This window comes from Pseudophryne corroboree, chromosome 7, assembly GCF_028390025.1.
Source record: "Pseudophryne corroboree isolate aPseCor3 chromosome 7, aPseCor3.hap2, whole genome shotgun sequence".
NCBI lineage: Eukaryota > Metazoa > Chordata > Amphibia > Anura > Myobatrachidae > Pseudophryne > Pseudophryne corroboree.
This window is the reverse complement of record NC_086450.1, coordinates 320,040,336-320,054,099: the sequence shown is the minus strand read 5'-3', so window position 1 is coordinate 320,054,099 and position 13,764 is coordinate 320,040,336. Positions and strand designations below refer to the sequence as shown.

The 13,764-nt window shown below is 42.1% G+C and overlaps 1 protein-coding gene and 1 long non-coding RNA gene across 2 annotated transcripts in view; one reads left to right on the top strand and one right to left on the bottom strand.

Annotated features, from left to right (window-relative positions):
* LOC134945174 (uncharacterized) overlaps window positions 1-13,764 on the top strand; it is a 532,944-nt gene that overhangs the window by 159,916 nt on the left and 359,264 nt on the right. The window contains exons 31-32 of the mRNA XM_063934300.1: window positions 1,356-1,706; window positions 11,409-11,543. Coding sequence (XP_063790370.1) covers window positions 1,356-1,706; window positions 11,409-11,543 — 486 coding nt within the window. The remainder of the gene's footprint in view (window positions 1-1,355; window positions 1,707-11,408; window positions 11,544-13,764) is intronic.
* Window positions 1-13,764, bottom strand: part of LOC134945175 (uncharacterized) — a 115,829-nt gene that overhangs the window by 49,502 nt on the left and 52,563 nt on the right. The window contains exon 2 of the long non-coding RNA XR_010182061.1: window positions 12,032-12,124. This is a non-coding gene — a long non-coding RNA (uncharacterized LOC134945175). The remainder of the gene's footprint in view (window positions 1-12,031; window positions 12,125-13,764) is intronic.

Below are 13,764 nucleotides of genomic sequence, written 5' to 3'. Positions count from 1 at the left end.
CTGAAACAGCTTTCCGGTAGATTAGTAGCTTCATCCCAATAGTCGCAATGGTTTGCTTGCTGCTTTACAGCACTGCTGTCTTTGTTTGGATTCCCATCAATGCCCTATTGGTGGTAGATTTGTATGTTCTCTAAGTATTTGCTTGGGTTCCTCCAGGTACTGCAGTTTCTCCCCACAATTCAAAAACATACTTGCAGGTTAATTGGCTTCTGTCGAAAAATTATGGTGATCTTAAATTATTTCTCCTTCTTCTGTTTGTTACCCAGTCTATACAGAGCAACTTAAATAAAACATTTTGTTCTGTTATTTAAAATTAAAAATAGTGTTTGTATAATTCTTGATACAGTATATAGAATTATAGATCTATTTATTCTTGGGTAAATCTCCAATCTAATGCATAGGCAATATTTACCACTGCATGAAGCTATGTTCTTTTGCAATCTGTACTCAACACCACCTTAGAATTAGAATGCGCAATGATCAAATATTTATTAACCGAAAATTAAATGTATTTGCCCCCTACTACTGCTGCAAAGTATCCTCCAGCACATTTAGAAGAGAGTGGTCCAACCTCATCCAGTAATGTAGCAAACACTATACACTTTGGCCTGATTCAAAGTTGGGGCAAATCAAAAAAAGGAGCAATTTGCACCTTGACCATGTTGCACTGCCCGTGAGGCAGATATAAAATGTTCAGAGAGACTTATAGTTGGAAAGAGGTGTGTTGTAGACTAATTGTTAATTTCAGAGTAATATAAACATGCTTGCCGACTTGGCTCTCCTGGTCTCTGGGAGTGTTCAGTGGCGGGGGGCAGCCAGGCGGGCAGAATGGGTGGTGTGGCTGAAATCGTGTCCTCAAGCCGTCCTTTTAAATTATTTGCTTCTAAATCTGAATCAGGCCCTAAATGTGATCAGGGCATTGTGGTACCACGAAGCCCCTGACAGTTTCCATAGTTCAGTGTGGGTATACCCAGGGAGTGAGTACTAAGTTTTTCATGTTAGAAGATGCTATACTTAAAATATCCCATTACAGTAACTACTGCTGCCTATAGCAAGGATAGTTTAAAGCTTTAATTGGCTTTGATAGTTCTGAACATTTATCTAGAATATTAATGATACTGTGATCCTTCATTTGTCAGATAGGTCACTCCCACTTACATGATATCATCCATTTGGATGATCAGTTTCTAAAACTGAATGAGAGGAGGCAAAACACAAATCTCAATATAGCCAGACAGATTGTTTTTCCTGCATAGTTAGTTTCAATTAATTTAGCACCATGGTCATTTATTTTTATGACTGATGGAAACCACAAAAGATTAATATGTTTTTCTTTTCTTTATTTGCTTTGACAGGATCTGAATGTTCCATCTCAGACTCGGATAAATGGTTCTGCTGTAATTAATGGCTGTGAAGCCCAGCTGCTCTGTGCCCTTACGTTAGATGGCAACACGTCTGAGCTTCAAATGAGAACTGAGTGCCAGCCAAAAATAAAAGTTGAATTTGTATTCAGGCATAACCTGCCCATGTTGAAAGAAATTAATGAAGAAAGTAAGCTGTCAATCAGTGTTGGCAAACAGATAAATTACAACGTTGAAATTGTGCTGAAGTTGGGAACTTGTGCTATAGAAGTAAGAGGAGACATTAATGCTGACAATAAGCTGCAGTGGAAAATGGTTGCAGAAAACAAGTGTAAAACTATCCAGGTAATATAAATTAAATAAGAGTGACGTTAACAGAGTTTGATTGTTTTGCTTGTTTGCCTACTTGTTTGTTTTACTACTTTGCTTACAGTACTTGTTTGTTTTACTTTTTTGCTTACTTGTTTGTTTTACTTCTTTGTTTTACTTGTTTGTTTTACTTCTTTGTTTGTTTTACTTCTTTGCTTACTTGTTTGTTTTTCTTTGCTTACTTGTTTGTTTTACTTCTTTGCTTGTTTGTTTTAAACAGAGCTGAATCGCTAAGTATATTTAACATGTCCATTTTAGGATGCACAACCCTATCCTTTGTATGAGATGTAGTCAGGATCCTGGCGGACGGGATCCCGGCGGTCAGAATACAGCTGCCGGGATCCCAACTGCCATCCTGTACCCAACCCAACCCTACATTGGGGACTAGGAGTCCCTCAGCAGCCAATTATAAGTGATCTCTTCTCATGGGGTGCTGGAGTTCCTTATGAAGCATGTGTACCTGCCACAGCAGAACAAGCTTGTTATAGTTATGGCACTGTAAAGGGCCCTACACACTATGTGATCCGCCGCCGAGCTGCTTGATGGCAGATATGGCCCACGCGGCGGGGAGGCAGTGACGGGGAGACTGAAGTTTCTTCACTCCCCCGTCACCCGGCTCCATTGCAGTGTAGGCAAATATGGACGAGATCGTCCATATTGGCCTGTATGCACAAGCAACGGGGCACCAACAAGGAACGAGCGCGGGGCCACGCATCGTTCATACCTGGTGCCTCCACACTGAAAGATATGAATGGTATCTCGTTCATTAATGAACGAGATCGTTCATATCTTTCAGTAATATTGCCCAGTGCGTAGGGCCTATAAGAGTGCCCAAACTTAGAAGCAACATTGGTTTAGTGTGTGTTGGGCACTGCTGAGCACATTAAGTTGGGCTTGGCTAGGATTAAATTGTTAGGCACCACTTGGTATAATAGGCTTGGCATTATGTGTTGTCCACTGCTGGGTGAAATTAGTCATATGCTTTTGTTATATTGCATGGGCATTGCTGGAATATGGTGTTGAGCACTGAAAGATGTAAAGTGAGGAGCACCAATGTAAGATGCTGGTTATGTGATAGGCACTGCTGGTTAAGATTGGATTGTATGCTGATAATGGGAGCTGTCTGATGTATTGTGCATGTATGTGTGCATAATGGTATGTGTGAATAATCATTTAAGACATACACCCCAGATACCGCAGCACCCAATCATTTGGATGGCCATACAATAAAATATTACACAGTCATGCTATTTTTTAACTCCATTGACCTTGTACAGTTATACAGTAGGAATAACATCCATTAGTTCTAGAGACTCCATATCCACTAGCATTTCTTCATGTGGTCGGAAGCATTTACATTGCATCACCTTTGTGTTCTCCATTGACTTACTCTCCTGAACCATAAGTGCAGTGCAAGGGGGGAAAGGGTAAATTGTATAGTGGCTAGCATTGCTGTCTCACATCACAGAGGCAATGAGTTCATTTCTGACCATGGCCCTATTTATATGGAGTTTATATGTTCTCCCTGTGTTAGCATGGGTTTATTCCAGGTGCTCAGACTCCATCCCACTGACAATGCCGTTTTATATGCTGGAATGAAAAGCTATACCTTCTATACACTCTAAACACACTTTAAACCTTTAGCAACTGCGGCCGCTATACTTGGTACACACTACGTACTTTTTACGCTATTAGCGTACAGAGTCCCGTACGATGTACGGACTCTGTGTACAAACACCGCGCTGACGGTACAATGGACACACCCAATGAATACGCTTTAAACCTTATCCAGCAATGCAATGCATTACTAATACACTTTTAAACCTTAGCTGGGAAAGGAAGACACAACACCGATTTGTAGTTAAATCACTGGGTTCCGACACCACAGCGTAATATTGCTGAAAGGGGGTTACAATATATACAATACAATATAAGACAATATAACAGAATAATGGCTACAGTCAATGGTACATACGTGAGTATATTCGCGTGCGCTTCCCGGTCCGGTCCTCCGTAATCTAATAGATAACGTTGTGAGTCTTGTGTCAGACCAGGCCTGCAGCAGCTCTCTTTATACACTTCTTCCAAAAAGCAATACAATAGATACTGTAATCTTTTTGTCCATTGGACACAGGAATGCACATTTACAGTACAGGATAGGTTATAGGTCTATTTGAATAGGTGGGCGATGTCTATTTTCACTGCTCTTGTGGGTGGTCTTCTCTGGATTCCTGCCGCATACATAATGTACAGTAAATACAGTTTATATCTATATTCTGCTCCTGCACATAACTATCCGCAGGAACATGTGATCTTCCTCAAACCAACACCGGAATGTTTCCCTTAAAATACCCTACAGCTGGATACCAAACACCACCTTGTAACCTTGTTCTGTCCCCTCCTATCCTGTAAAGGTAAATCCCTTTGTTCTGTTACCATTTAAACTGATGTTAATTTCTGATGTGGTGCAAGGAGACTATGTGTACATTGTGCACTATTTGGATTAAATATGTAAGTATTTTGATAGCCTTCCATGCGTTCACAAACTCTACCGTAAATACTCATACCACGCACTAATGCGCAGGACCACGGGAGCGACCATACGCAAATTGCGAATATGCGCACGCACAGCAGAGCAAGTTAGCGCATGGAGGCCATCTGTGTGTAGTTTGTACATGATGTGTGTACTGCATTATTTTTTGACTTTGACACCACACTCCAGCAACAACAGTTTAAAAATGATTTATGACCTTAATCAGGTTTGTTAGCAAACAAAAAAAGCACACTAATGGGCAAATCCATGCTGCACTGCAGGTGGGGCAGATGTGACGTGCAGAGAGAGTTAGATTTGGGTGAGGTGTGTTCAAACCGAAATCTAAAGTGCAATGTAAAAATAAAGCGGCCAGTATTACCCTGCACAGAAACAATATAATTTTGTATTTGTTTTTAAAGATGGATTCCTTGGCTTCTTCTCCGATAGCCGATGCTTACACTAGTGCGGCCGGTGCCCGCATATGCACATACTGAAGGAAATCTTTGGCAGCAGCGTTGGCATGGCATTTGACTTAGAGAAAACCACTGATTAGGAGGGTTTTCGCTGAGGCCCAACTAGAGCCCTGGACTGATAAATAACAAACTTAAAACATTACAAGTGGCAATATAGAATGTTCGTTTTCAGGAATTTAACGACTTCATTAATAAATAGACCCCTTAATGCTTTGCTGGCCAGTCTGGGTCACTTCTGTGCATACGTAACCTGCCACATGCATTAGAAGCTTGAAGTTGTGCTTGGGGAAAAGCACATTTCAAAAGTATATTTACTGCGTAATATTAATTTGTGGACAAACAGTGGCAGTTGCTCAATCATTCTTGGAGATAATTATATATCAGGTGCCAGAAAGGGGGAGGGGTCACAGACAAACAGCAGACAGGGGGGGGGTGCTTCCCCCCTGGTATCCCCCCAACACACTAAAAATTACCTGTAACCATACCTGAACCTGTCTGGTAATAGAAATTCAGAAAATTGGTCACACATGTTTGCAAAGACATGTTTAGCTGCTGAGCCACTTCACGGCTTCTCTGATATCAGCAGTCCTAACACTACATAATAGCAGTGCCCACACAGGGCCATGTGATTTGTCTACAGTAAGGCCTCATGATAAAGGCTATTACTAAAACACATCCAGACAGAGAGCTAACTTACCTGGGAGCAACCCCCAGGATCTCCCACTAGCACTACAAGGAACAGCATTCCTTCCAAATACTGCTCCCATTCAATGCCTTTCTTATACATGCAGACAAACAGTGGCAGTTGCTCAATCATTCCTGAAAATAATTATATATCAGGTGCTAGAAAGGGGGAGGGGTCACAGACAAACAGCAGACAGAGAGGGGGGGTGCTTTTCCCCCCTGGTATCCCCCCAACACACTAAAAATTACCTGTAACCATACCTGAACCTATCTAGTAATAGAAATTCTGAGAATTGGTCACACATGTTTGCAAAGATATGTTTTGCTGCTGAGCCACTTCACGGCTTCTCTGATATCAGCAGTCCTAAGACTACATAATAGCAGTGCCCACATAGGGCCATGTGATTTGTCTACAGTAAGGCCTCATGATAAAGGCTATTACTAAAACACATCCAGACAGAGAGCTAACTTACCCGGGAGCCACCCCCAGGATCTCCCATTAGCACTATAAGGAACAGCATGCCTTCCAAATACTGCTCCCATTCAATGCCTTTCTCACACATGCAGACAAACAGTGGCAGTTGCTCAATCATTCCTGGAGATAATTATATATCAGGTGCTAGAAATGGGGAAGGGTCACAGACAAACAGCAGACAGAGAGGGGGTGGGGTGCATTTCCCCCCTGGTAACTCCCCCCCCCCCCCCCAGTGGCTCAGCAGCTAAACATGTCTTTGCAAACATGTGTGACCAATTCTCTGAATTTCTATTACCAGATAGGTTCAGGTATGGTTACAGGTAATTTTTTAGTGTGCTGGGGGGACACCAGGGGGGGGAAAGCACCTCCCCCCCTCTCTGTCTAATATTAATTTGTGTAAGTTTTGGGAAGAAGACAGTTTTGATATACAATACATGTCTCTGGTGGCAGATGGGGTTCAAACATTACTTCAAACGTGAATATAGTGAATATATATATATATCATAGAATTTCAGAATAACTTGAAAGGCCTCTATGAGAGGTTATGGTGATATGTGACAGATGACCTCTGGAACTGCTATCCCCTCAGTTACACAGTAGTCACCTAACACCAGGGCCGTATCTAAATCGTTGTGACCGGTGCGTCGCCCTGGGTGCATGATCGAGAGGGAAGCATTGGTGTCCCTAATCCCTGTAGGCTCCCGGCTCTATTTTGCTTCCACAATCACATAGTGTAATGTAAACCGAAAATGAATGATCACATGTGTCATCTGAGCCTGTTTCATGCTGGTTGCAAGCATTACAGCAACTGAGACTGCAGTGCAATGGCAGTGAGAGGAAGCAGCTTCATGTTATTGACAAAAATAATCTACATAGTTAACTGTAAGGACATAGGGGGACATTTACTAAGCAGTGATAAGAGCGGAGAAGTGAGCCAGTGGAGAAGTTGCCCATGGCAACCAATCAGCACTGAAGTAATATCTATAATTTGCATACTATAAAATGATACAGAGCTGCTGATTGGTTGAAGGGGGATTTTCTCCACTGGCTCACTTCTCCGCTCTTATCGCTGCTTAGTAAATGTCCCCCTAAGTATTTATCAGAGCATGAAGTATCTGGGTGGGTGCAAATGGGAAGTTTGTGAGTCTCTTTGATATCAAATATCAGTAAAATCGAAATGTAGTAGACACATTCTGGCTGGTCCATGTGTTGGCCGCTTATCTGAATGCCCATGTGGGGACACTTGTCGTGATCGAGCTTTATTAATAATGAAAAATTACTTAATATTTTGCAGCAGTTATTTTGAAACTGCTGCATCTTCGAGCTATTTAATGATTATATTCTGATCTGTGCGATTCTAGTCATGGTCATGGACTTATATGACTATACAAATATGTCTTCCTGCTTTCCTACTCAAATCATGACTGTTCTCTAACATGTAGCTCTGCCCTCGCTTTTTCAATTACATGTGTAGACAATTTGCTGCTCATAATAAGCATGCACATCCCCACTTAAAAACATGTAAGAGATAAAAAATGACTGTAGGTCTTGTCTTGCACCAAACCATTCTTATACCTAGCAATCTAGGCATCTTTCCTACCCATCCTAGATTTCCCTTTATTAGCATATCATTAATGGGTTACTATTTTAATATCAGTATCTTTTTTTGATCAAATAATGCCAAGAGGTGCTGTCTCTGCCACATTGACATTACATACATGTGCACATACCATATAGCTGTAAATTATATTTTATTGTCCAAGAATTTTCAATCTATACTGTATTGTCATGTATAATGACATACTTTTTCTACATAATTCATATAAAAAAGCTGTTAAGCATTACACATTACACAGAATTACTGGAAAATTAATTTTTCATTTAATCGCAATTTACTGTGAAACAGCAATATTATATCAACCTGCTTGTGATAAATAAATGTCACATGGTTTATTTATAGTTAAGTAAATGTCAGGATTGAATTTCATGATACGGCAGTTAGACGTGCTTGTGTAAATTGGATCAAATAGATTTATACTACAAACATAGTCATTAAAATATACTTTATTACGTCAAGAAAAATCACTCTGGCTAGACATTATCCCATATTTTAGAATAAATATGACAGTGGATGAAATGAATTACGCGGATTCTTACAATAATGAAACATCTTATACTCTTATTTGGTGAGTGGACACACTAATGAGAATAATATTTAAGCAATTACAATAGTTCTGTTTAAAGTAAAAGACACATGTTTCGGATTGTACTAGGCTGGCCACTCATACTGTGCTGTTACTATTTCGGGCAACTGGGCCAGTATTGGTCCTAATCCAGACCTGATTGTGGATGTGTGGAAAAAACGCACATCTACGATCAAAATCTTTGACATGCGGGGGGACGTCACGCAGCCACCGCGGCCTGCCCCGCAAATAGTCCGGACACACATACATTGTCTGGGCCGCTCCACGAAAATGATGCAGCCGCAACGCCGCCAACATGCCCCACGACCGCCTCTGCCTGTCAATCAGGCAGAGGCAAACGCACAACTGAGATGCCGTCGTATATCACTGTGTTCGCACGCACAGTGTGGCTGCCGCGCATGCGCACACAGCACATGGCTTCAACCTGCGTGCGCTGCCACTGCAGCCACTAGGTCTGACTTAGGCCCATTGATTGATGTGTGTGGTTAAACATTCTCTGTAAAGTGCTGTGTAGTATGGGGGCAAGAAGAATAATACAAAAAATACTGCAGTGTATGTGGCCCAATAAAAATCCAGCCTAACTCTAAAGTGATACGCCATAATTGATCCACACATTACTGAATGGTCAGATATTATCCAGCTGATTCTATATTTATTCTAAATGGAAGGGATAGGACAGACATTGCAGGTAAACAGGCAGTGCTGGATTACCAAATAGGCAGAGTAGGCACCATCCTATGGGCCCCGCACCTTTTAGAGGCCCCGTGACAACGGATAAAAATAATGTTAATTTGGTCTTGAAAGAAAATTACAATCAAGTTTTCTCAAATTGCTTCCAAAAGGTAGAAACAATTAATCAACTGAAAGAAATGAAAACTTTACATTAAAGACTATAAAGAAAATACTGTATTAATGTAATGTACCCAATTACAACTTAAAGTAACTGATTGTACTAGGCTGGGCACGGATGGTGTAATGGTTAGCATTACTGCCTCACCGTACTGAGGTCATGGGTTCAATTCCCACCATGGACCTAACTGTGTGGAGTTTGTATATTCTCCCCGTACTTGCGTGGGTTTCCTCCGGGTACTCCGGTTTCCTCCCGCAATCCAAAAATATACTGGTAGATTAATTGGATCCCAACAAAATGAACCCTAGTATGAATGCGTCTCTGTGTACATGTGATAGGGTATATAGATTGTAAGCTCCACTGAGGCAGGGACTGATGGCCAAATATTCTCTCTGTAAGGCACTGCAGAATATGTGTGTGCTATATAAAAAGCTGTTAATAATAAACTATAGACATCAGATTTACATTACAGTCTACAGATCATAGATTGTTGGTTGGTAAAATGAAAAAACAAAAACTTATTAGGAGATGAGTTGCAAGTGGGGACCTGAGATTTCGACTGCCCAGGGGCCTCCATAGGCTTTAATCCAGCACTGTAAACAGGTACTATGGCGCATAACTCAGACCTGATCACTGCTGTGTGACAGCCGATGGCCATCTCAGCCCAGCGATCGCCTCTGCCTGATTGACAGGCAAAGGCGGGAGGGGGCGGGCTGGCATCATTTGGCCGCCATTTTAGGGGTGCAATCTGGGCAACACAGGCATGCCCAGACTGCGCAGGGGACGGGCCGTGGCGGCTGCATGATGTTACACGCAGCCGCTACGACCCAGACAGCGACGAGTAGCTCCAAGAGCTGCGCAGGTAGGGAGCTACTCGTCAAGTACAAAAGCTTCGCCGCCGTGCGGTGCTTTTGTACTTGTGCAAGGGAGGGGGAGAGGGCCAGACATGCGGTCCCCCCGCATGTCTGAGTAACTGATCGTAGTCGTGCAACATTTTGCACAGCTACGATCATGTCTGAATTAGTAGTAACATAGATCCCCTGAACCACTATAATGTTATGATTTTGGAGCAGAGTATCGCGATATGTACAAATTCTACTGTGAGCTAACTTCTGCCACCGTTGATGTGGCGATGAATTTCATCATATAGAGGAGTAGTGCAATCAATAATGAATCTCATTCCCAAGCTCTAGCTTCACCCCGGCTCCTTCTCCAGGCACTTTCCCTGTGGACAATGTTACATGTTTTTGTTGTTGCTAACTAAAGACAGGAGTGTAAGTTCATCCCAGTTGCCTGGAGGCAAGTTGGTGTTTGGTGACCAATCCCGCCCCTCAAAAAAAGGGAAAACAAATATGGTGTGTTTGTGTGTATATAATATATATAACACACATGATTTACTAAATTATATACAATAGAAAGCACTCTCAGCCGTTCTACAGGGACTGGAGCCTGCAGTGAATTGGCAGGGCTCCAGCTATGCTGCGTGACAATGGCCAGTGGGTGAGGGTCAGATTTAAGATATTCAGCTGCCTGCAGCATGCAGAATCAGCGTTCTCCAGTTGGAACCATCTCACAGTCCGGCACCAGCGGTGGGTACACCGTTGCTTGCTACAATGCAGGCTGAGTGGTACCATGCGGGAGCTGTCCTATCCCCTATTGCAGGTGTTAATAGGACTCCTGGGACAGAGCCGATTAATACTGTAGTAGCAGGTGCACCAGAGCTCCGTTGGAGGAGCAGTGGTCACACTTTGATCCCGCTGTGAACGACACCGGTGCTGCTGTACATGCAGGTTGCGATCTAGGGCTTGGAACCCGGAGGCAGGCATCTCCATTGCCTTTGGGAGTTACGCCCCTGACTAGAGAGTGTAAAGTAGATGAGGTAATTGTTTGCATGAATTCACATATAAATGTCTAGTTATGTATGGAGTATAGAGATGTGTGTGGATCTCTGTGATTTAGTTTTGGTTCTAATTCATCATTGTGTTTTGGTTTTGGCAAAACCACCCTCAAGTGTTTTGGTTTGGTTTTGGTTTAAAATTCAATAAAACAAATCGATAATCATTGATAAAAATCGATAAAATCATGTGATTTGGACCTGTTTATATGCAATCCAAAAGACAAGTTCGGTTTTTAAATCTGAGTTTCCAAATGACAACAGAGCCATACCGGGTCTCCGTTCCACTCAGAACCCCAAAGTGATTCCGAAATGGGACTCTGTTCAACTCAGAACCCCTACGTTCAGGTGTGTTTGTATTTCAGGAAAACTTAATGAGACTTAAGTCAGTTTCTTTTAAATACTTTGGTTTTGCATGTTTTTAATGCATGTTTTAGCTTGAAATGTCACTACTATTCTTCATCCTAGATTCGCAGGATAGGTCATTGTCCACGCTGCATAATGCTGAATTGGAGATTTTTTTATTTGCCAATTTATTATTAGAAAGTATCTCTCTTTATTGCAGGATCTTGGAGCACCCATAAAAATAGAAGGTTCTGGTTATGTTGTTATAAACAAAAAAGCAAACCTGGATTCACAGATGCTGGTGGTTGTTGATGAAAGTACTCTGCAGGGGTTACTAATCTTGAAAGCAACAGAGGTAAATAGAACGCTTGTGTTTTTGTCTGTTACTTTATTGGCCGGATTCAATTATCGCAGATCCTTCTGTGAACCTTCCTTTGTAGCACCCATTGTCACTTATAAATTGATTAACCTGAAATTTACTGTATGTATCAATGTAAATGTATATATGATATCAGTAGCTAACAGAAAGCTCTGGTCACTGGACAGACATTTTCCCGTATCTCCAGGTAAGATAGCTCTCAATTTAAAACACATGAATATGTGACCTAATATGGGAACTCTCATTTCTAAATATTAATCCAGGTACACATCTGCACGATGTCAGGACAATTTGCTATTTCGGAATGACAAATCATCTACATTATGCAGTGTGTACACATGATTGCACGTTCCTACAGGTTGTTAGTGTCATCTACCGGTCGGCCCTGCTGCAGGGATGACAGAAGATATCGCTAGTGACCAAGTGCAGTTTAAATAAAGGGCAGAAAGATATGTCACTCATACCTTCATATGTGCACGTCCAATCTCCGCTGGAATTCGGCCTGACCTTCAGTACGATTGGCCATTGCTCTAGTGTGCAGCCAGCTTTAGGAGTACCTGTAGGCAGAAACACCATCAAGTGTCAGATAGCTTACTACAGTATATAGTATATTTACAATGTGTCATTAATGTAGCAATAGAGCGGCTGCTTTTTTACTGGTTTACATCAGGATATCTGAGGAGTTTTCTATGTAATAATAAGGTCTAGATATTACGTCCATATACAACTGCCTCCAGAGCCGGATTAAGTGGGCCCCCTGCAGTCTGAGGGGGGCCCCCCTGCCACCAGCCACAGATTGGATCTCTGTTATTGATTCAACCCGCAGCGTAGGGCTCCCCACTGACACCACTTACTGCCCTCAGTGTGTCATACCCGCCGGCGCCGCATGTATGTACAGCTGCAGCCTACAGCTCCGTGAGTGGCTGGAGCGCAGGCTGCAGGGAAGAAGGAGACAGGATCCCTGCCGTTCACATATCTGCAGCGTGTGGAGGTGTTGTGCTCGGAGGAGCAGAGAAGAAGTTCAAGCTCCCGTACCTGTCCTTGGCTGAGTGAGTTTTTGCTAGCATCTGATCAATGTTATTAATTAAATTAGAAGTGGTGGCTCTGTATCATATATATATATATATATATATATATATATATAAACAGCAAACGGAGCACTCACCAGAAATTTCCAATAAACATAGACAGATTTTATTATGCAGACAGCATATACTCAGCTTTCCATTCCAATGCAAGAAAGATTCAGTACTTCTCAAACATTTTCGGTCAATACTGACCGTCATCAGGAGACAATGCCATATACAAGAGCTGTCTCATCCTTATCCTTAAACACCAGCAGTCTATGTGGCCATGTCTCACCGGCTCCTTATTTACCCCCAAAAAACAGCGCCAAAACGGCTGTCATCATGACATCACAATATGGGCGGAGCCTCAGTACAGAATATATACCAATATATAGTACCTAAAACAATAGCACCCTCCTAGTTATAAATATATCAAAAAGTATACCACGATCCCATCATGCCTGACTTACTACAAATAGATGTCTGACAGTTAAGCAGTGAACCACGATCAACCGCCACACAGGGCACAGTTACAGCGCACTCAGTGGAGCGCACTGGCGACTTCCTGTGTCTATAGAACGCATCTCTTGCGCCCAGAAATGATGTACCCGGAAGGTAACCATAGCAACCATTGCGAGTACTAACACATTTATAACAATATATGACAGTGTTGAGACACTCAGGGATTATCAGTAAGTAACATGGGTGCTAACTGTGATAGAAGAAATAGAAAATTATCCCAAACAATTGAAACAGGGTAGCAGGAGCCGGAAAGACATGGATAAAATCACCTTACAACATAGACATAAAAACACCACATAGACAAACATACAAAACATGTGTCCTATCATATTATTACACTAATAGGAAGTGCATTGATCAAAAAATAGGGACAAATTAGTTAAAAAAAACTATCTTAGAAAAATGCTTAAGGGATTTGATTCATTAAGCCCATAAGGGGCCAAAGTGCCAAGCCTAAAAATGCACCTTGCCTCTAGCTTCCTCAGAATCAAAGCACGATCTCCGCCTCTCTCTGGGGCAGGCACCCAGTCAATCATCCTACATCTGAGGGCTGATACTTGATGATCGGCCGTGAGGACATGCTGTGCAATGGGTTTCTCTGTTGCCCT